Source organism: Salvia miltiorrhiza, chromosome 5 (genome assembly GCF_028751815.1).
Source record: "Salvia miltiorrhiza cultivar Shanhuang (shh) chromosome 5, IMPLAD_Smil_shh, whole genome shotgun sequence".
Taxonomy (NCBI): domain Eukaryota; kingdom Viridiplantae; phylum Streptophyta; class Magnoliopsida; order Lamiales; family Lamiaceae; genus Salvia; species Salvia miltiorrhiza.
The window spans coordinates 18,530,561-18,551,756 of record NC_080391.1 but is presented as its reverse complement, the minus strand read 5'-3'; the positions used below and the strand labels follow the sequence as shown (position 1 = coordinate 18,551,756).

Genomic DNA, 21,196 nt, shown 5'->3' with positions numbered 1-21,196 from the left:
GAAGAATTCATGTGATGCAATCGAGATTTCGATTATGACCCTTGTATATTATATGTTTTTGGATCTTGTTTATAAACAAATGAAATCTTGTAGAGAAAAACGTGAGAATATTAGTTCTTAAGTTTAAGTTCGTCTAATTGAAGAAGGCAACAAGATTTTGAATTATTAAGGAAATATTATGAGAAATCATTTCCTTAATAATTATCGTGGGTAGTTAGGTAAATTCTAAATTCAATTAAAATAAAATTAATTCCTTAATTAATGAATATATATAAATTGACAAAAAATCCAATTATGTGCACACATATTATGTGTGTTTAGCATTATTAAAAAAAATTGTGAAGTTTTAGGATTTTTGCTTGATTAGTGAGATTCTTAGTAAGAATCTTAGGATTCTCACTTGATTAATGGGAATCTTGTTAACATTCTTGGGATTCTCACTTGATTTGTTTGGAATCTTATTAACATTCTTAGGATTGTTGCTTGAATTAGTCAGATTCTTAATAACATTCTTAGGAATTTCACTTGATTGTTTGGAATCTAATTAAGTACTTAGGATTCTTGCTTGATTAGTGGGAATCTTGTCAAGAATCTTAGGATTCTCACTTGATTAGTGGGAATTTTATCAAGAATCTTAATATTCTCACTTGTAATGAGTGTCAATCATTACAAACAATTAGTTTTCTTAAATTTATTCTTAAGATTCTTATGATTATTGCTTGATTGTTTAGAATCTTAATAACATTCTTAGGATTCTTGATTAGTGGGAATTTTATTAATAATCTTATTAAATTAGTAATATTTGGATTGTGTATCTAATTAACATCATTTATTTACAAGAAAGGAGAGAGAAGGTGATAAAGTAGAAGAGATAAGGTAATAAAGTGATAAAGCAAGAGAGAGAAGATAATAATTGTTACTATATTTAGAAACGTGCCAAGATTCGTGGGATGGCCCAAAAATAAATACGTGTCAAGATTTGTGCGACGGAGGGAGTAGTATGTATGTGTAGATTCATCCGTAATAAAAAACGATTCAAATTAATACAAAATATAATAGTCTTAAAATGAACTCATTATATCTAAGGCACTAGCTACTATAACATCAACCAATGTCGGCCGTTTTGCTGATTCAATCTTGTCACAAAAATTTATAGCCAAGTGCTACTACATACACATATTAAAATAGCAGAGTTATTTTTTGTATTATACACTATCTAAATTACAAAATGCGATAGTGCACAAAATGCATCCCACAATGATATTCATAGCCAAAGCATAAACTACATCGTAGATTAAAGGGTATTTTCGGTCCTCCAGGCCTGTCGACTAGAATCCAAAATATATACACCAGTAACTCCACCATAGATAAATTGAAAGATTACACATTTTGGGAGGACTTCAACTTCAGCTCATTTGACAGGTCAAAGAGCTTTGCACAATAACACTACCGGGATGTCTCACAGGACGAAGTAAGAATTTTCAAAACGGAGACATTGTAAGCACAACACTCCATATACTTAATTGCCATGACACCACAATCATCATAATTTTGTTGTCTCGGTGCCTGTGGATATTCAACTACGTTCCAGCAGTCTTTAATGGGTTTTCGAGGAAAAGTTGAGGCTTTCCAAGAACCACCCAATCTGCATAAAATGGGTAAATGTCTTTGTATATGAAAGAAGTGCCGGACAACAATATCCCACGCCTGCTTAATGGAATTGTATACAGTGATAACTTGTTCTTCCAAAGATGCATCAAAGAACACCCAATGCGAGTTGTTAATGTTGGCGACATCAAAAACGTGATTGGCATCAGACCACCGCAAACCACCGCATAACGGCCGTTCGCCGCGAACGTAAGGCATGAGAACACGTATAATGTCGTATATATTTCTCTGAGTAAGTGCTTGCTAAATTACAGGATCAAAATAAAAAGTAAGAGACGATTAGATATTTTGCAGAATTATAGAAGTTCATGAATTCAACAACGAGAAAAGGCATTACCCAACAACATATCTCCATGCAAGTCCATGTGCGGGAAAATGTCTTATTAAAATGCTTATCGTAATGTATGACAAGCAAATTCATAAGCGCGTCTATGTGCTGCAGTACGAAGTTAGTTAATAAAAATGTTGGATGTAGCCAATTTTTTCCCAAAAACGAGTCAGAGGATTTTTTTAGGATAATAACTTATGTTGATTTGGAAATTAGGACGAAAACTTTCATACTTGTAAAAATAGGACACTAATTTTTTTTAGAGTAAAATAGGACACTAATTAATAAGCGTTGTAAAAATAGGACATTTCTCGGCCGATAATTGACCGAGAAATGTCCTGCGGGTGCAACACTTATTAATTAGTGTCCTATTTTACTCTAAAAAAAATTAGTGTCCAATTTTTACAAGTCTAAAAGTTTTTGTCCTAATTTCCAAATCAACTTAAGTTACTGTCCCAAAAAACCTTCGAACTCTCCCAAAAACTATCATAAAATTAACGAAATTTTATTTAAACAAACCGTGCTTTCTAGCCAACTGTCGGGCCTCCACAATACATTGAACCACTCAAGGTCGGCAAATTAGTAAATCTCCGTTGGCAACATGAATAGATTCTCACTGTCAAAATTGAAATGAAAAGTAAGACAATACATTTACAATAGTAGTCAAAACTTGTGAAACACAAATTTATAAACAATAAAACACCTTCTACAATTTATGGGATCAAGATTCCATGCATGAAAGGCTTCAACTCTGAATACAACATATCCGTCTCATTCGGATCGTATATTCGCTTTGCCACATTGTCCATAGCGGGGTTGTCTGAAACAGGATGACCCGAGACCAAATCACCTTCAACACCATCAAATTTTGATACGAATTCTTCAAATGCTTGAAACTTGTTGTGAATGAATTCTTGCAAACACTTTACTTCACCCTTCAAACTCGTGACCAACATAGTAAGCTCATACGTAAAGTATCAATAATAATTCAACATATGATTACAAATTAAAATGGATTAAATTTAAACACAAAAAAAAAATCACATTATACTTTTCATTCATACCAACTGTCTCACTCTTCGAAGTTACTACATACGGGTTGAAATTGGATTTGCTCACACTTCCTGGCGTGCCATGACGAATATGAAATGGTGCTTTACGATTATTTTTCACCTTCGACTTACGAATCGTATTCGCGAACTCCTTCGGTTCAATTATAGAACAATCTTCTAAATCATTGCACTTACCAGAAGTATTACCCAATGGTGAACACCCAACTTGTGACCTCTTTCTCTTACGAACTTGCTTCTTCCCATGGGTAGTTTGTTGTTCGTCACTATTAGGGATGGCAATGGGCCGGATCTGGACCGGATCCTGCTTGGTCCAGATCCAAATCCGAATTTTCTTACTTAGGTCCAGATCCATTGGATCCAAAAAAATAAGATCCAGACCCAGATCCATTAGATCCACAGGGTCTCGGGTCCAGATCCAGATCCATACTTTTTACTCTTTTAAAACATTTATAAATTTTGAATTAACTAAAAAAAATCGAATTTTATCTAGAGTATCAACAATTATTTAAAAATAAATATTAAATCATAACCTATATAAAAATATTAGTATAAAATTTCATAATAAGTAAGAATATGATATTCAAGTATTAAATAATATATTAGTAGATACACACTTATTTTAATTGTATATATAAAAAGGCATGAAAAATTAATTATCATATCATTACAATCAATTTTATCTCTATCTTCATCACAATATTCAGTAACAGTGGAACAATGTGTCTTCCATTTTTACATTGAAAAAAAAACAATATTGTCAATATAATAAAAGATATAATAATAATAATAATAATAATAATAATAATAATAATAATAATAATAATAATAATAATAATAATAATAATAATAATAATAATAATAATAATAATAATAATAATAATAATAATAATAATAATAATAATAATAATAATAACAACAACAACTAAAATTTAAATTAAGATAAAATAAAATATTATTTTTAATAGAATTATATACATTATTTATGAAAATAGATGTTTAGATTAGTAATAGATCTTTAAGGTAGAGTTTGATAAAAATAAAATAAAATATATATTTTTTATATATAACCGGATCCGTGGGCCGGATCTGGACCGGATCTGGGTCTCAAAACTTTTACTCCAGATCCAGATCCGCAAATCTTAAGAGTAATTCAGATCCGGTCCAGATCCATTGGATCCATTTTTTACAAGGTCCAGATCCTGTAAAAAGGATCTGGATCTGCGGATCTGGACCGGGTCCAGGATCCATTGCCATCCCTAGCCACTATCAAAAACGAGTTTTCCGTCCAACACAGGGGTTGCTTCAACCACTAGAGCAGGGGAGGCAACACGTGAAGATGAGTTGATTCCAAGTTGTCCCAATTTATTAACTTCGGTAGTAGATAACGAAATTCGGACCTAACAAATACAATGAACGACTATTAGAAAATTTTACAATATCTACAACAAACTATAAGAGTCGTTAAACAAAATAAAATTATATATAGATAATAGCGAATGAACTTACAGGGACACATCCGTGATCATTTGAGTAATTTCACGAGTAACGCACCATTTGAGTATTCTTGGAAACGAAGTCAAATTTTGGGGATTCAAGGCTAATTTTACCGGTGGTTTTACTATATTATTGATTATGTCTATACTGCATTTGAGTCAAAAATAATGAATAACAATCTACAAGAGAATTTAAAAAAAAGGGTGATTTTATACATAGCCCCTGTTTTACTCACTGTAGCATTTAATTTTAAAAAAATAAAACAATATTGATCAATGTACTATTTTATCCTTATAGCCCCAAAATTAAAATTTCAATAACTAAAAATCTAAAGAGATAAAAATACGCTAGATGTATGGCCCCAAATTAGTAACCAGAAATCTGCAAAAGAAAATTGGAGAGGAACACGATTATTTATGAGAACTGATTGTTTTTCGTTTCTTCATTGTCAACTTTTGCCTTTACATATATACTTTGCGCAACACATCTAAATGAAGATATACAAGTTATGGTTGTTCTTGATAAATATAATATGGAAGATATATTTTACTTGGATTCACTAGAGCTATCCAACGGTATATATGCAGTAGATTGGAGGGAGATGAGTGGTTGTGGTTGAATTGAGTGCGAGATCATATAAAATTGAGTGGTTGTAGCTAACAAAAGAAAGTGAAATTATATTCAAAAAAAGAAAGTAGTATACTTTTTATGGACGTCAAATTAAGTAATTATTGTATATTTTTGATGGACAACAATAATATTATTTAGAATAAACAGATTGTGCTAAATAAGAGGTTATACGTGCAACGCACGTAATCTCAGCTAGTAATTAAAAGGGTTATTGGCTCTTAAATACACCAACTTTGGGGGTAATTTGGTTTTGCACATGAACTTTGAAAGGTGTAAAAAAATACATGAACTTTAATGTTGTTGCAATTTTATCACAAATTCAAATATTAGATATTCAAACTCTATAAAAATCTTACGATTTACGGATTTAGAGATGTCTTATACGATATCTTTTACAGATGTCCTATATGATGTATTTTTTTTTAAAACATCCGTTGAATACACGTCGATATTTCGACTTGCCACGTCATCTTTAATTTGAGAAAAAAATGAATTTATGACATCGTATAAGACATTTGTAAAAGATATCGTATAAGACATCTCTAAACTCGTAAATCGTAAGATTTTTATGGAGTTCAAATATCTAATATTTGAATTTGTGATAAAATTGCTACAACATTAAAGTTCATGTATTTTTTTACACCTTTTAAAGTTCATGTGCAAAACCAAACTAACCCCAAAGTTGGTGTATTTAGGCGCTAATAACCCTAATTAAAAATATATCAAAAAATCATAAGGAAAAAACTATAATCGGAGAAAACAATAAAACTAACTAAAACCTTTTTAAATTTGAACCAAATTTTTTAAATAAATCAATTTTATAAAATATTTAAGTTTTTTTTGACATATTTTATTTATATGGATTAAAACTTTGTAATATCTCAAGACCCTTAGATTATTTTAATCATTTGAGTTAATTTTACTTGATTTATATCTCATTGAAATAATGAGATTGGAAAAATCATAATCTTGAGATAAAACACTGAATCATGTATCTTATCAATAATGTGAGGTAAGTACTCCCTAAAATTATGCACGAAGTTTAATAATAAGTGAGGTTGATGGAAAAGCATGAAATTACAAAGTTGTGTTCATGAAATGAGATCGTCGAGAAATGGGGCGTCAAAGGGCAGGGAAAGGAGGCCAGTAGCCACAAGAAATGCACTTATCCACAGAGGTATCATCCAAACAAATATGGTCGTCAAGATTTGCTTCCCTGCAAATCACAAACTAAAATAATTAACTACTCTTGTAATCTTTTGCAATCCAAAAACAAATAAAATCTATGTACATACGTCTATATATCATCAATTGGGAGAATACATGGAAGAGAGAGATACCAGCAGAGCGAGATGTTGTCTCAGTTTGATGAAGAAGCCACTCCCCAGTCTCCCTCAGCCTCTTCTCCACAGACCCTTCATTCTTCCCAACTGAATTTCTCAGTATATTATCAAACAGACTTGTCTTCTCTCCATCTGCTCCACTGCCAAAAAACTCAAACCATCATCTTCTTCTGCTTCCAAAATTAAATTAAAATTAAAATTAAATTAAGTGGTGCTTGCCTGTTCACGTCTCTCTCCCGAAAAATGCCGGCACCAATGGCCCGTTCAATTTCCAAAATAGACGGCTGTTGCTGCTGCTGCTGCTGCTTTTTGTTTGCGAGTTTATTAGGCCTCATCTTAATAATGCGCGATGGCTGTTGCTGTTGCTGCTGTGATTGAGAAGAAGAAGAAGATGATGATGATGAAGAGGAAGAAGCCACAACCTCAAGCTTGGTGATGGAACCAGAGCTGAGGAGGATAGCCATAGAGCGAGCAGAGTGAAGAAGTTGAGATAAAATTTTGGATTATTTGATAAAGAATCACTAGAATGTATATGGACCCCACTTAGGTCCAAATATCTCACATGCATTATTCCAACTAGAACTAGTGAGGAAAGTGAAAATCATAAAAATAGTAAGTGGTGTGTAAAAGTAAAGAATAGCTAGTCATAGTCGTATGATGTGGGCAGAATTCTAAGCAGACGAAGAGCACGCATCCATTGCGGTCTGTCCGAAAGCACCAGTTTTCTCAAGATCGGAACTGCTCCAGCAGCTATAATTGCGGCGTGGTTCTCCACGTCCATGCTCAAGTTGTACAGTATGGCTAAGCTGGCTTCCACTGCCTGCTCGCTGCCCGTCTCCATCAACTTCACCACCGCAAATATTCCTCCGCCACAACCAACAGCTCTGCTGAAATCCACTATCCCTTGAGATATTATTCTGTTCAGCTCCAACACCGCACTTTCCTGTACTTGAGGGGACTCTGAGCTTTTCATCTCTTCTATCAACCTTGGAATCCTTTCGTACACAGTCACTTCTACATCAACAGGATCCAAATATATAGTGCTGAGTTTGACGAGGCAAGCAGCAACCCATTCTTTGTTTCGCAGGGGGATGCTCGATACAAGGATTGATCGCAGCAACTTCGTGAACTTATCCGAATCCAGAGATTGGCAAAACTCTTGATAATCGAGCAATCTTGTAAGCAGCCGTGATGCTGCAGATACTGCTAGACCAGCTTCTTCCAGTTCCAAGATGTGCACCTCTCTATCATTCTCCTCCTCTGTCAAATCAAGTTTGTTATTTCGCTACTTTGCCAGCATTACCAGAAACAAGATGTTTAGCAAGGTCAAGTCATGCAGTTGTACTTCCTAATACCTATTAAAGATTTCTGCCGGAAAACTGCTTCTAGGCCAGATACAATATCAGGCAAGGGTAGCTTTTCCATACTAGGAGGCTCGATCACCACTAAATACTCCAGGATGGAAGCAGCTTTTCTCTGCAGATCAGGGATTGGTGTCTTCAAGATGTCCACCAGGCAAGACAGCAAGGCAGAATCAACAAGCTCTCCCACACCAATGCTCTGTGTGCTGTCAAAGTAACATTCATAGGACTTTTGTTATTACAGGTGTTTTTAAATTGATTATGCAAGCAAAAAGACATAGCTGCAATAACTTCAACAAGAGTCTAATGACATTAGATTATAAATTAGAACAGTAGCATGATTGTAAGAAACCAACTGCCATGAGCACAAGAGAAAGAAAAGAGACATTTTTTCTAGGAAAGGTTCAGAGATGCTTGCAAAAACCTGGAAGTCACTTGTTCTGCTGAGATCATATCTTGAGTGTTAATCGATGCTGGAGTTTTAGTCGAATGCCATCCCTTATTCGACCCATTTACTGGTCCATCATATAACTGAAATATAATTTTTTCAGAGAAACTGTTGCATAAAAAAACACAGTTGAAATAACAAAATATTTATTATACCCAGACCAGACCTTTGATTTCAACTCTTTGTTAGGGTCTAGAATCCGAGTGAGAATGTTCAGAATCTGCAGTTCAAAACACTTTTTACTTCACTAACCCACATGCAAAATGCTCAAGTCATATACTCAAGAGAGAATATACTCAAGCACTACCGTTGAAGTCGAGCTGTGGGAGATATCTGATTTAGACTGCTTTAGCAAATTAATGAGAGGATGCAAAACACCTTCTGCTTCGATACTCCGGCACACATAATTGCTGAATTGTGATGCAAATGCAAGATTTAGTATAGTGAAGGATCAAAAAGATTATGAAGGATTCATTCAATAAGTTGGTTTCCAACACCTCACTACATCACAAACTCAATATCAAGTTAAGAAACAGATTCAACCGAAATTTAGCGCACCAGGAGAAGACACTAGGACCATAAGTGAGAACAAAACACAGCACTAACACAATAATGCATGAAACCGTAGAAGATTTCAGCAAATTAGTGCCTAATGATAAAAACGTTTTTTAGCATCAGCACATGACGGTATGAAATGCAAGAACAGAAACCAGGAAACATATCAAGACTGGTTTCACTCGTGCACAAAATGTTTACACAGGTGCACCTACATGTTATGCATTGCATCATAACTACATAAACTCCACACTCAAAAAAAGAAAAGAAAAGAAAAGACAACGCTGCTCCCTCCTATACCACTTAGACTTCTTCCAGGCCACCTACTCCACACTATAAAGTCTACTAGAAAATAACAGTTATGCATAAGTTAGAATGAAACAGAAATATAAAAATAAAAAATGGGAAGGTCATGGATTTGCATACCGAGCTGTGAATCTCAATATTGGTAATTATAAATAGTCCATTTGTCCTGACCAAGCATGATTTTTTGGGGGGTTCCCCCTGAAGGCCTCATTACTATTTACTACACTTGTGTATGCCCAAGATCATTCCTTTGTACATTACTTTAAGCCCCCCTTCCATATACTTTATAAGAAAAAGTTATTTTCTGATACTTCTTGTATCTCATGCAAATCAGTAATATAGTACCTGATCGACAGCCTGTCCAAAGCTCGGATTACAGCCAATCTGACATTGTCACGAGGATGGTTAATTAGCTGAACAAGATGCTTGATTGCACCAGCTTCTCTAAATGAGACACGCATATGCTCATTGATGGATGCATCAGCAATTGACTGTGCAGCTCTGGAAATAGCCGACTCATCTTCAAGTCCAAGAATTAAAACCAAGCGTGCAACAGCATCCACCCATGGCAAAAGTGTGACTCTTTGACTGGACGGAGATTCACCATTAGATTTACCATCATCCTCATTTTCAATTGCTCCTATACGAGCAAGAAACTGTTGCTGTGTTCGTCCGATAACTGCTTTCATCTTTGCCTCCTCTAAGTCGACATTCTTCTTTTCAATACTTAATCCTAGTAGCAGTTCTGACGCACCATATCTAGAAGGACTTTTGGAGCTCTGTTCAATCCTTGTACCATCAGGTAAAGAAGGCCATGAATACAAAGCTGGCCTAAAAGACTTGTATGCTGCTGCACCTACCAAGGGCATCACAACTAGACCTTCCTCCATGACAAGTATCTTATAATACTCATCTTTAGCAAGTTCCAGTAATGCATTTCTTGCCACTTTCCGAACGACTTTAGATTCTTCCTCATCAGCTGTCAACAGCTTTGCCTGCATCGGGCTCACATGTTAAGAATACTAGGAAAAGAAGGCTAATCAAACATTGCAGTTAATAAATCTTTCTAGATACGTATCTTGAGTTTTAATGATGTGAAAGTAACTAAAAATTAATTAAAAACAATAATCATAGAAGAAGTGGGAACAACTTTTTATAATAAAATAAACTTAACCTGAACCAGAGTAACATGGGTGTGAGCTAAATTTCAAACAAAATAAGTAGCTTATTAAGGCTTTGGAAAAAAAATTAAGTATGAATAGCTCTTCAGATACTTGGATAATGTTAGAAATATAACTGTATATATGGTAGTATTGTATAGGGCTTTCCTAATATAGATAGGACTGTTATGTATATATACGTGATGATTAGTAGATGAATAACACACAGAAAATTGTCGCAAACTATGTCTTACATTACATTTGAACATGATATCAGAGCAAACGATCTAGGGTTTGGGAATTAGGATTTTTTCCAAAAAAAAAATTAGTTTGAAAATTAGGGTTTCAACAAGGTGCTGTCACCCACCTCGGCACCTCGGTTCTAGGCTTCACCAGTCGAAACCGCCAGCACAGGGAGGAGGCCATCGACAAGCGACCTCATGCCTGAAGTTCAGCGGCTGCAAGCCGCGCGTGTGAGCCACACGCGCCAGCAGAGCGTGTCTCACCAGATTTCTCTCCGGTCAGTTCCGTTCGACTCGTCTTGACATATCATATTGATCCGCATACCTATTTGGGTCAACACCAGGTTGCTGTTAGATTCCGTTTCGGTACAGGTATGACTTTTGTTTGGAATTCCAGTTTCCGTTTGAGATTTTGGTTCATTGTGATTCATTACGTCTAATACCGAGAAGAAAACGATTGATATTGTGCCTGTGATGACCAGAATCACAAAACACAATTGGCATTAGACAATTGAACTTTATCTGGTGAGTGTGTATAGGGATAATCATACGACTGATGATCTACCATCTTCTGACACATCTAAACTTACTTGGCTTCGAGAGGATGCTCGATTGTTCTTACAACTCTATCATTAGTGAGGTAGTTAGGATGATTACTAACTGCAGGACGGTCAAAGCACTCATGAAATATCTTGAATTTTTGTATTTGGGAAAAGGAAAAATTTCTCGAATCTATGATGTGTGTCAGGCATTTTATAGGCCAGACAAATGGTTGATCATTGGAAGGTGGTGGACCAGATTTTGTGCTATCTGAAAGGAGCACCTGGACATGGAAATGTGTAACGTGACCGAGGTCGCGATAAGATTTGAGTGTTTGTCAGATGCTGATTGTGTGGGGTCAAAAGAAGATCAGAGGTCTACTACAGGATATTATGTGTTCTTTGGAGGGAGTTTGATTTCGTGGAAAAGTAAGAAACAGAATGTGGTCTCACGCTCAAGTGCAGAGTCGGAGTATAGAGCTATGGCTCAATCTGCATGTGAGATTATGTGGGTACATCAGTTTCTGAATGAAGTAGGTTTGAAAGTTTCAATACCAACTATGTTGTGGTGTGATAATCAGGTTGCAGTTCACATTGCATCCAATCCAGTTTTTCATGAGCAAACCAAGCATATTGAGATTGATTGTCACTTTGTTCGTGAGAAGATTTAACAAGAAATGATTTATACTGAATATATGAGAACTGAAGATCAAGATCAGTTGGGAGATATCTTCACGAAGGCTCTTAATGGAGTTGATTATCCTTGTAACAAGCTAGGCATGATTAATATCTATAATATCTATGCTCCAGCTTGTGGGGGAATGTTAAAAGTATAATTGTATATATGGTAGCAAGGATGTCAATCAGGCCAACCCATCGGGTTTCGGGCTAGCCCTATCGGGTTATGGGTTATTCGGGTGTTGGTTAATCAGGTTAAAAAAAATTGGATTAGAAACTTTCAACCCTAACCCTAAATGTTCGGATCTCGGGCTAGCACATCGGGTTAGTCGAGCTAAAAATTTTATTTTTTTTTAAATTAACTAATATATTTCTCTTAACAATATTATAGGTGTAACAAATAAATACACGCATAAATAAGTAAAATTTCAACATCGACTTACATAATAAAGATATAAAGATGCAACATTTTGGGCAGCGTCATGTATGAGATACTAGTTGATTTGATTTATTTACGGATTGGGGGTTTACCTAACCCCTCACCCTTGGGTGTTTTATTTTTTAAAAAATATATATACATATATATATATATATATATAAAATAAGTATCATTTTTTAATTTTTATATCTAAATATTTTATGCTAAGTATTGTATTAAAAATATTTTAATTTTTAATGAGACTTTATAATATTTTATCATTTTTTAATTTTTATATCTAAATATTTATTTTATGTTAAGTATTCGGATTTTGGGCTAGCCCATCGGGTTAGTCAGACCGACCCTATCGGGTGCTGGGCTATTCGGTTACGGGCTAGTCGTGTTGTAATTTTTATCGGGTTGAAAAATTTTAACCCTAACCCTCTCGGATTGACATCCCTATATGGTAGTATTGTTGTGTAGGGCTTTCCTAATATAGATAGGACTCTTATATATATAAACTGATACACATGATGATTAGTAGATGAATAACACACAGAAAATTGTCCCAAACTATGTCTTACATTACATTTGAACAGATAAAATGTTATGTATATCAAAGCAGTGATATATTTCAACCACTGTAATGGTGAATCATGCATTATCAGGAAGATCCATTAATCACAATGATAAAGAGGAGCAAAGAAGTGAGTCTCACCAATTTCGGAATAACTCCAGCTTCAACCATTATTTTATGATTTGATTGTGTCAAGGTTAAATTAGCCAAAATTCCACCAGCAGCCTCCTTGACTTTAATATCTTCATCCTCCAAGTACCTGATAAGTAGAGGAAGGATCTCAGAGCTAGTCATTCGAGCACTGAGCTTCTCATCTACAGACAAGTTCCACAGAGTACACATTGTCTGCTCCTTCACCTGCAGATATTTGCTCAAGCTTTACAAATACTATAACTCAAAGAAAGAGAACATCAAAATAAAAACATAAGAGTTCTCAAGTACATTAGAAGACAAGGATGAACGTGTCAACACGACAGTCATCTCTTCTATTGCACCACTCTCAGCTACTATGTCTCTGTATAGATTGAGTGATGATATAACCCTCAGAAGACCAGCAGCCGATTCACATGCAGAATCTGAGTCTGACTTTAGCAGGTTTACAACAAGATTGACAGTTCCATGATATTTCATGATGTTATCAACACAATGTTTTCCACCAAGTGAATATTTCCAGAGAGCGACAACAGCCTGCTCTCTATCCAAAGGATCATTGTCTAACCCAAGCATGCGAATAAACAACGCAATATAACCATCATTGGAAATAGATGAGCTGTTACTGAATGTCTCAACATCCTGAAATTAAAAGGAGAATTATTTTAATGTTCCAAAATAGCCAAAAAGAAAATCAGCAAAATGTTGCACAAAAATTAACTAGAAAAGCAAGCACCAAGATGTCAAAAACAATATAATTAAATGTTGTTAGCCGAGAAATATTCTTTATCGTTCTCCCCCGGAGCAGAAAAACGAATCTGCATCAACTAGGAAATAGCACCCACAAAGTGCAGTTGAAAAATTAAATAGAAGTATTATAAGCCCATATTTTCCCTACAAGTATGAATTGCTCCATATAAGGTTATTATGTCAATGATTAACCCTTAGAAATACCTAAATACGTGCGTAACAAAATGTCTCGACTTATAAGAACTACTAGAGTCCTCAAAAATTCAAATCCTATTGAAGAAACGGATGAATGAATTTAGTCAAACAGAAAAATACAGAGCACCATATAGCAGACTCAAATGTTTTGTTCCTCACAGAAATCACACAGAAATCAGAAGTTCATCAATAGTACAGTACTTCCCACTCACGTACCTATATATCCAGTACTACTTCTGACAGAGTTCATAATAGCATTAATCTGGGTACCATAAACTTTTCAATTATGTGGTTAGTAGACTGAAATAGAGAATCAATATCAAGATTGGCCCGATAAATGTTAATGCTTGAGATACTTAGCGATGCATGCCACATCAAAATCACTGCTCCCACGCGAGAACATTATCAAGCAGTTGGAGTATGTCACAGAAACAGTCAAGGCAGCAGGAACTACTGTTGAATGATTAACAAGAGGATCCCGATACCATTATCCCTCAAAAGAGGCAGAATTCATAATCCAAAATATGAAATTGTTCATCACAATGCATTATCAAAATAGCATGCTGATAGGGGTATGCCAAATATCATTCACATTCAAATACATATATAATATGAGAATTACGCAAGCAGATAAAAGCAAAAAAGTTATCAACGAATATGGTGATTACAGAAGCTGAAGATAGCTTTTTGGCAGAAAAAATTTCACGTTGGCCATCATCGCTGCAAGCCCTTGTTAACACAGAAAATTTAGAGCAGCATAGCATGGGATGTCTTCCTTGAAAACGGAAACAATACTTTGGGGGTCTTGAGTTATGGGTAAAAACCGAGCAAACTGCCTCAGGTGAGTGATTTATAGGATTTGGGGGCTTGAATTTCAAATGGGTTGGGATTATCGAGCACATATCGCTACTCGCAGTGGTTTCACGCTAATTACCAGATATTTTTATAGCAAATTGAATGACGAGCAACAGTAGGAATTCAGGGTTTAAGTAGTCTGGTGAGTCTTGATAATGGGTTTTCGCAGCAGAAGATTTTCTAGGTTCAAGGTAGTAAAGACTAATGAGAGGTCTGTTTCTACTTTCTAGTCGCGTCACCGAAAAAAAAAAGGTTTCTAGAATTTTGTAGTCTGGTACCTGATATTCATATTAGAGAGTAAGGTTACATTTGGGATTAGTTCATTTTTCACTCTTACAAAACATAATTATTAATTACTATACGGTGAAAATTCTTAACGGTGTGTTCCATTAACCAGAGAAACAGAGAAGCTCAGTTTGGAAGTAATTGCTGTCTTTAACAACTTATTCCATTTTAACTCTTTATTTGCTCAATTAAAAAAAACTCTTTATTGATCATTTATCCTACTTAGCATGTATAACTGAGACAGAAAGATAAGGAAAGACGACAATTGGCTGAGAAATGAGCAGCCCCTTGAGAGTGAGTTTGGGCATCCCCAAGGCTTTGCATCGTCTCTCTCCTCCCAATCATCATCCATTCTCCATTTCTTGTGAACGAAAAACATCCCACCATAGGAAACAGGTTTCGAAATGCACAAGCAGAATTCTTGGTCTGGCCCTTCAAGTTGGAGGAGTGTTGGCAACTGTATGATTGTGGTGTTTTCTTTTGTTTTCATTTTGAGCTTGTTCAAAATTGACTCTAGTTTTGAACAGGTAGCAGAGCCTGCTTTTGCTGTTACTGGTGTGAATGAAGGTGAAGATTTGGTGTGGATTCTGATTCAATCTGGGATTTCAGCTTTCTTCTACTTCCTTGTGGTTCCAGTGAGTAGCATCAATTAGTGTGCGTTTGTGTTGATATATATATATGAATTGTTGAATGATTGTTTGCAGCCCATCATCATGAACTGGCTGAGAAAAAGATGGTACAAGAGGAACCTACTTGAGATGTATGTGCAGTTCATGTTCGTTTTCCTCTTCTTCCCGGGGTAATTACTGTTCCATATCTATCTTTCTTCAACACTAAACACAAGTTGTTTCATATATGATTAATGGTGTTAATTGTGTGGGCAGAGTGCTGCTTTGGGCACCATTCCTCAACTTCAGAAAATTCCCACGAGATCCAGCAATGAAGTATCCGTGGTCTGTACCACAAAATCCTTCAGAGATCAAGGGTGGATTCTTGAAGTATCCTTGGGCTAAACCTGAAGACTATGAAGTATGAATACTATACCCTATTTATTTCATGTAAACCAAATCCATCCACAATTTCATTATTTAGCCTCAACGTCTTTGGTCTCCTCTCTACATGTAAATGAAACAAAATAACAACATAACCGTTCCACTCACAGAAACGATTCTGTTACACAAGGGCAACTTTATTTTTAGGCAGATGTTGCAAGTTTTGCTCACAAGGATGCTTGTGTTTTGAGCATAACTGACAACTTGTTCCAATCCCATGCATCGAAGCTCACGAGGGCTCCCACAGCTAGCATCACAACAGTAAAGGCCAAGCTTTTCATGCAACCACGACCACCGGAAACCCTTCCCAGCATTGCCTTGCAGTACTTATCAGCCTCCCTAAAGTTACTTTGGCGGCTAACATCCACTCCACCACTCAACGCCTTCTCATTCTGTATAGTGGAAATTAAACAAATAAACTAGTGTCGCAGAAGTTATAAATTGTCTTGAAAAGGCATGTCGTAGTGCTACTAACCTTTAGCCTGAAACTCCTAAGAGTTTCACCAAGTGTTTGAAGACAAGACTGTTCAAAAGAAAGTATCTTCCACTCCTCAGAAAGCTTCCTCAAGGTAGCAGCGCTGGCCTCTATGTTCTCCTCATAAACTTTGTCCTGTCCAAACAAATTATACAACATAATTCACTGCTAGCCTCATCTCAGGCAAATATATGGAGATCAGGGCTCCACTTCAAGATACAAGATTTTTCTAGTCATTTCTGTATGATAAAAGAAAATTTATTCGGAACCTCCAAAAGTATTAGTTAATACATACCTTACTAAGACAGTTCCAAGTGCTAGAATATGAATGGAAAAGGACAATGAGGGGAGATAAAAGTTACCAACAAAAGCTTACCCATTGTTTATAGCAGTCTGGATTATGGGTCAAGCACCAAATGAAAATGCTTGTTGCTTCCTCGGACAAAGCGGGGATACCTGCATAGGATCAGTATTATCAACTACATACTTTAGAAAGAAATCATGCAGGTTGGTACCAATCCCAAATTCCCAATCCAACATCACCTTCTCCGGCTGCTTTGACAACAATAGACTGCATCTGCTGTGATACTTGCTTCATTGCTTTGCTTCCGGGAGAACCCGCAAGAGCAACCTCTTTAAGAGTTGGGTAAATTGCCTCAAATCTTTCAGTAGCCTATTACGGATACTGGTTTAGATAGTAATTATGTGGAGAACTGGATTACAGAACAAAACAGATTGCTCTACGGGACGTCTAGATAGTATTATAGAAGATCCCTGGTCACTCCTACCTTAACTCTTGCAGAAGATGCCGGAAATGTTGCATGCAAAAGTAGGTCTAGTGCTGCAGGTGATACTAAGCGCTCCCCTTTCCTGACAGCATTATTAACTAGTACACTACGAGCTTTTGGCGCAGCAAGAATTCTGCCAGAACGATAAAGAATAGTTTTTTCATAAAAAAACAAAACCACCAGTGAAAACTGTAAACCATAAAGTGCTGCAAGTATACGAAAAACGAAAAATAAACCTCTCTGCTAGCTGCAAAACCAAGTCCCTGGACTGAGGATTAGATCCTGATTTTCCACCAATTATTGGCAAGATAAAATGTGCCCATATGTACAATCCTACAGGTAAATCTCCTTGAGAGGCCTACACAAAATGATTTGGCATCAGATGGCGATACATATTTCACAAGAATAAAGATCACAAACTACCTACAACCGGATATCATGCTAATGTGGATAAAGAAGTTCACTCACCTGTATGATCATCCATACAAGAACTGGAAGTTTATCTTGTCCAAGGTACTTTGAGTTTTCCCTCAACTTGGGTAATAAATGGATTAGTACCTCTGGCTTCCGCCGCAACACCATAGCCAAAACTAAAAAAATAGCAACCTGCAGTATCAACAGTTAGAAAACGATACAATACTAGGCTGACTCAGAAGTAAGTGCTGTATACAACAGCATCAAGTGTATCTACCTGAGACTTTGAAGATGTAGGCTGGCCTCCTTTCTTTGAACCCTTAGAACCCAATAGTTGGGTTGCCAAGTCAGCAAAAATGCTATCCAGTGACCATAACACAAATGTCCCTAATGCATCATAGGAATGATGATTTATCCAGTCAACTGATGTCTTGTAAACAGAGTCAGAAATATAAGAAACAGGAACCTGTTAATCAGAAATTATCAAATTAGGTCTCCAAGCAGGCCCCTAAGCACCCAAAACAAGATGAAGCATAAGATGCTAAAATAAAAGCGAAAACCTTAAAGATTTGACTCATACAAGCAGGCATATAGCCGGGGCAATGGTTAATAAAAGCAATAGAAATGCAGCACTTTTGTCCATTTCAGAGACCTTATATTTTTGCAATACTCTATTAATCCAAAACATGCAGAACTAAGCATCCCTTTTACCTCGCAATTTGATATGAATTCTTTATCTCCGATTTCTAGTAGTGTTTCAGTCGCATAAAGTCCTTAGATGCAAATGCATGAACCCACAAATATTTAAACCATCAAACCCCAAAATGTCTAGAAATAAAAATCCAGAGCAACTCACATCAGCAATTTTAGCCACGGCAGACTCCCTGAACAATCTGAGCCACGGAAACTGTGACACACTCACTGCTGAAAATGCTCGCCCAAAATAGTCCGCAAACCTCATCAATTGAATGCCTTGCTGGCCTTCATACGATTCCTATTACCACAAATCCATAAATTCTCCAATTCCACCAACAGAAAATAACAAAAACTGAAAGATTACCGAAATGCTGGAGAGAAAAGCGGCGAGATCATCAGCAGCGATGTTGGCGGCGGCCTCAGCTACCGTGATCTTAAGCTTCTTAATCTTCTTCGGCTTATCCTTACTGGCCTTGGCAGAGTTCTCTTGGTCTTCGTCATCGTCCCGATCCTTGTTCGAGCTCACCAGAATTTCGTCGTCGTCATCATAAAACGCGGGCTGCTCCTCCAATTCCTCTGCATGCTTCTCCAAGCCTACATTTTTAGCGGATCCTTGGAGTTTGGAAGAGTCGGAGGGCGTGGTCTTGCGGTGTTTCTTGGCGTAGGTGACTTTCTGCCAGCCATGATGAGTCGGTTCGGAAAATGAATTGGCTTCTTCCATGTAAACTCGGTGGAAAATTGGGACAAGGAAGAGGATAAGGGAGCGGAGTTTACTAGCACGAATACGATCAAGGACTGTTTCAGTGTGAAGAAGAAGAAGAAGACGACATTTGACCACCGCCTACAATTCCTCCACGTAATCATCGTCGTTGTCGGCCCAAATGTGTTTTGGGCCTATATATACAGTTCCGGGCCTAACGGCCCTTGTGATGAAAATGGGTGAAAGTGAAACCCAAGTTGAATTGATGGGTCCTACTCCTAGATCACACGAAGAGGCATATTGTCTGTGCCTCTTTTCTTTGATAACTAGAAACAAGCAACTCTGCCCTTTTGAAAGCCTTATATCCATCCCTCTATTTGTAGTAGGATTTTCAGACAACTATGATATGCCATGTGCTGTGCCACATGCAAAACTGCCTACATCTCACCCTCTTAGATTATTACCATTACCACTTTTATGTTCACCAGCATTTCTACCTTTATATACATATCACTAACTATTTATATAATGACCCTATTTTTAAGATTAATACTATCTCAGTTTTATAGGGAATTATGTGTTTATTGTGTAGTTTTAGCTAATTTAATTTATTAATATCTAAAACTTGTTTGAGGACATTTAGTTTAGATACTGATGAACACTTATAAGTACCCGTAAAAGCTCCAAGATAGGGCTTCCCATCTTATTTTTCATAACATATTTTGAGTTTTTGGAGAAGAGCAAGAAAATCAAAGAATTAAAGTTGAAGACTTTTCAAGGCCATATGATTTTTTCTCTAAGGTTTTTTTTTTATGTTTTTCTTGGATTTTAGATTGTTGATTATCACAAACATGATTGGTTAATTTTCTATTATTATACGGTTAGAAAGTAAATAGATGATTTTATTTAAATACTACTCCTTCCGTCCCATTAGTAATGTCTCAGTTATTATATTGAGATATCTCACTAGTGATATCTCATATTCTTTTTAGTAAAAAAGTAATTATTTAAAATGCTATTAAATGGTGGCTTCAACTCATTTTAAACACAAACTCACTTAAAATAGTCCTTAAATATCTTCCATCTACTCATTTTATACACCAATTACACTTTTTTTTAATCTCTGTGCCCAAAAGTACTGGGACATTACTAATATATGGGACGAAGGAGTATATTTATTAATCAAGCATGATCGTTTCCTTCTTATGTTCTTGAATTTATTTTTTTTGTTTAATTTAATTGATTGGCGCCCACCAATTGAATATGATTTGTTGTGTTGATTTGAAACTGAAAGTAGATGATTAATACATAAATTGGAACACAGAAGATGAGATTTGAGATTAACCGATGATAATTAATTTGATCGAATTTTTTTGGAGTTGCAAGTGAATAATTAGTTTGACATAATAATTATGACATGTTATTATATTGATCAATGATATAGATGTTAAACAGCAGGTTTAGACTAATAATGTCATTAATCTAGAAAAGATAGAATTTTTCATGTGCTTGACTAATTTAAGTGAGTTCAAGCTAGATTATCCATTGAAAACGAATTAGTATTATTGAAACAACTTTATCCCATTTGATTTTCCTTAATCAATCTTTTATTTATTTAGTTTTTAATTGATGTTTTATTGTTGCTTTAGAATTAATTCAAAACCCCATTTTCCATAGTCTAGATAGTGAAACCGAATTAATAGTTGCAATTTATTGTTTGACTTCTATGATTTCACTGCTTTGCGCGCTTACTATCAATGATTTTTTAAAAAATTATTCCTCAATTCTTCTGATGATGATAGAACTGAGTTTGCAGAGATTATCTCAATTGCTTGTTGCACCTGAATGATTTATTCCGTGTTTAGTATATACTAGCATTTGCATCCCGTGCAATGCACGGAAAAATATTTTTTAATTTTTATATTTATATAAAAAATAATATTAATTTAATTATTATACTCATAAATATAATAAAAATTATTTTTAACTAAATATATTAGAATTGAGTATTAAAAA

The 21,196-nt window shown here is 35.6% G+C and overlaps 4 protein-coding genes across 4 annotated transcripts; 1 reads left to right on the top strand and 3 right to left on the bottom strand.

The window, feature by feature from the left end:
• Positions 1 to 6,165: 6,165 nt before the first annotated feature.
• On the bottom strand, positions 6,166 to 7,006 carry LOC130986523 (probable NAD(P)H dehydrogenase subunit CRR3, chloroplastic). Its single transcript, XM_057909953.1, has 3 exons — positions 6,756 to 7,006; positions 6,534 to 6,676; positions 6,166 to 6,409 (listed from the first exon to the last, which is right to left on the bottom strand). Exons 1-3 carry the CDS (start codon positions 6,998 to 7,000, stop codon positions 6,285 to 6,287), a joined length of 513 nt encoding a protein of 170 aa, XP_057765936.1. The 5' UTR covers positions 7,001 to 7,006; the 3' UTR covers positions 6,166 to 6,284.
• Positions 7,007 to 7,021: 15 nt separating this feature from the next.
• Positions 7,022 to 15,028, bottom strand: LOC130986520 (uncharacterized). The gene is made up of 9 exons (XM_057909950.1): positions 14,584 to 15,028; positions 13,262 to 13,612; positions 12,962 to 13,177; positions 9,552 to 10,201; positions 8,653 to 8,755; positions 8,512 to 8,565; positions 8,322 to 8,428; positions 7,892 to 8,103; positions 7,022 to 7,796 (listed from the first exon to the last, which is right to left on the bottom strand). The coding sequence occupies exons 1-9, from the start codon at positions 14,815 to 14,817 to the stop codon at positions 7,177 to 7,179; spliced, it is 2,547 nt and encodes an 848-aa protein (XP_057765933.1). The 5' UTR covers positions 14,818 to 15,028; the 3' UTR covers positions 7,022 to 7,176.
• A 117-nt stretch (positions 15,029 to 15,145) lies between these two features.
• Positions 15,146 to 16,236, top strand: LOC130986522 (NAD(P)H-quinone oxidoreductase subunit L, chloroplastic). The gene is made up of 4 exons (XM_057909952.1): positions 15,146 to 15,514; positions 15,583 to 15,690; positions 15,760 to 15,854; positions 15,940 to 16,236. Exons 1-4 carry the CDS (start codon positions 15,332 to 15,334, stop codon positions 16,088 to 16,090), a joined length of 537 nt encoding a protein of 178 aa, XP_057765935.1. The 5' UTR covers positions 15,146 to 15,331; the 3' UTR covers positions 16,091 to 16,236.
• LOC130986521 (uncharacterized) lies at positions 16,086 to 19,621 on the bottom strand. Its single transcript, XM_057909951.1, has 10 exons — positions 18,845 to 19,621; positions 18,641 to 18,778; positions 18,062 to 18,250; positions 17,839 to 17,976; positions 17,607 to 17,728; positions 17,371 to 17,503; positions 17,126 to 17,255; positions 16,959 to 17,038; positions 16,583 to 16,717; positions 16,086 to 16,499 (listed from the first exon to the last, which is right to left on the bottom strand). The coding sequence occupies exons 1-10, from the start codon at positions 19,199 to 19,201 to the stop codon at positions 16,275 to 16,277; spliced, it is 1,647 nt and encodes a 548-aa protein (XP_057765934.1). The 5' UTR covers positions 19,202 to 19,621; the 3' UTR covers positions 16,086 to 16,274.
• Between the last annotated feature and the right edge of the window lie 1,575 nt (positions 19,622 to 21,196).

Coding starts and splice junctions, on each gene's coding strand:
- LOC130986523 (XM_057909953.1), bottom strand. CDS start 7,000: ATGGCTATCCTCCTCAGCTCTGGTTCCATCACCAAGCTTGAGGTTGTG. Junction 6,677..6,755: donor CGGGAGAGAGACGTGAACAG/GCAAGCACCACT, acceptor GTTTTTTGGCAG/TGGAGCAGATGGAGAGAAGA. Junction 6,410..6,533: donor GACAACATCTCGCTCTGCTG/GTATCTCTCTCT, acceptor TGTGATTTGCAG/GGAAGCAAATCTTGACGACC.
- LOC130986520 (XM_057909950.1), bottom strand. CDS start 14,817: ATGTGCTCGATAATCCCAACCCATTTGAAATTCAAGCCCCCAAATCCT. Junction 13,178..13,261: donor GTTCATCCTTGTCTTCTAAT/GTACTTGAGAAC, acceptor AAATATCTGCAG/GTGAAGGAGCAGACAATGTG. Junction 8,429..8,511: donor ACAAAGAGTTGAAATCAAAG/GTCTGGTCTGGG, acceptor ATTATATTTCAG/TTATATGATGGACCAGTAAA.
- LOC130986522 (XM_057909952.1), top strand. CDS start 15,332: ATGAGCAGCCCCTTGAGAGTGAGTTTGGGCATCCCCAAGGCTTTGCAT. Junction 15,515..15,582: donor TTGGAGGAGTGTTGGCAACT/GTATGATTGTGG, acceptor AGTTTTGAACAG/GTAGCAGAGCCTGCTTTTGC. Junction 15,691..15,759: donor TCTACTTCCTTGTGGTTCCA/GTGAGTAGCATC, acceptor GATTGTTTGCAG/CCCATCATCATGAACTGGCT.
- LOC130986521 (XM_057909951.1), bottom strand. CDS start 19,201: ATGGAAGAAGCCAATTCATTTTCCGAACCGACTCATCATGGCTGGCAG. Junction 17,729..17,838: donor TTGTATGGATGATCATACAG/GTGAGTGAACTT, acceptor CATTTTGTGTAG/GCCTCTCAAGGAGATTTACC. Junction 17,256..17,370: donor CATCTTCTGCAAGAGTTAAG/GTAGGAGTGACC, acceptor TATCCGTAATAG/GCTACTGAAAGATTTGAGGC.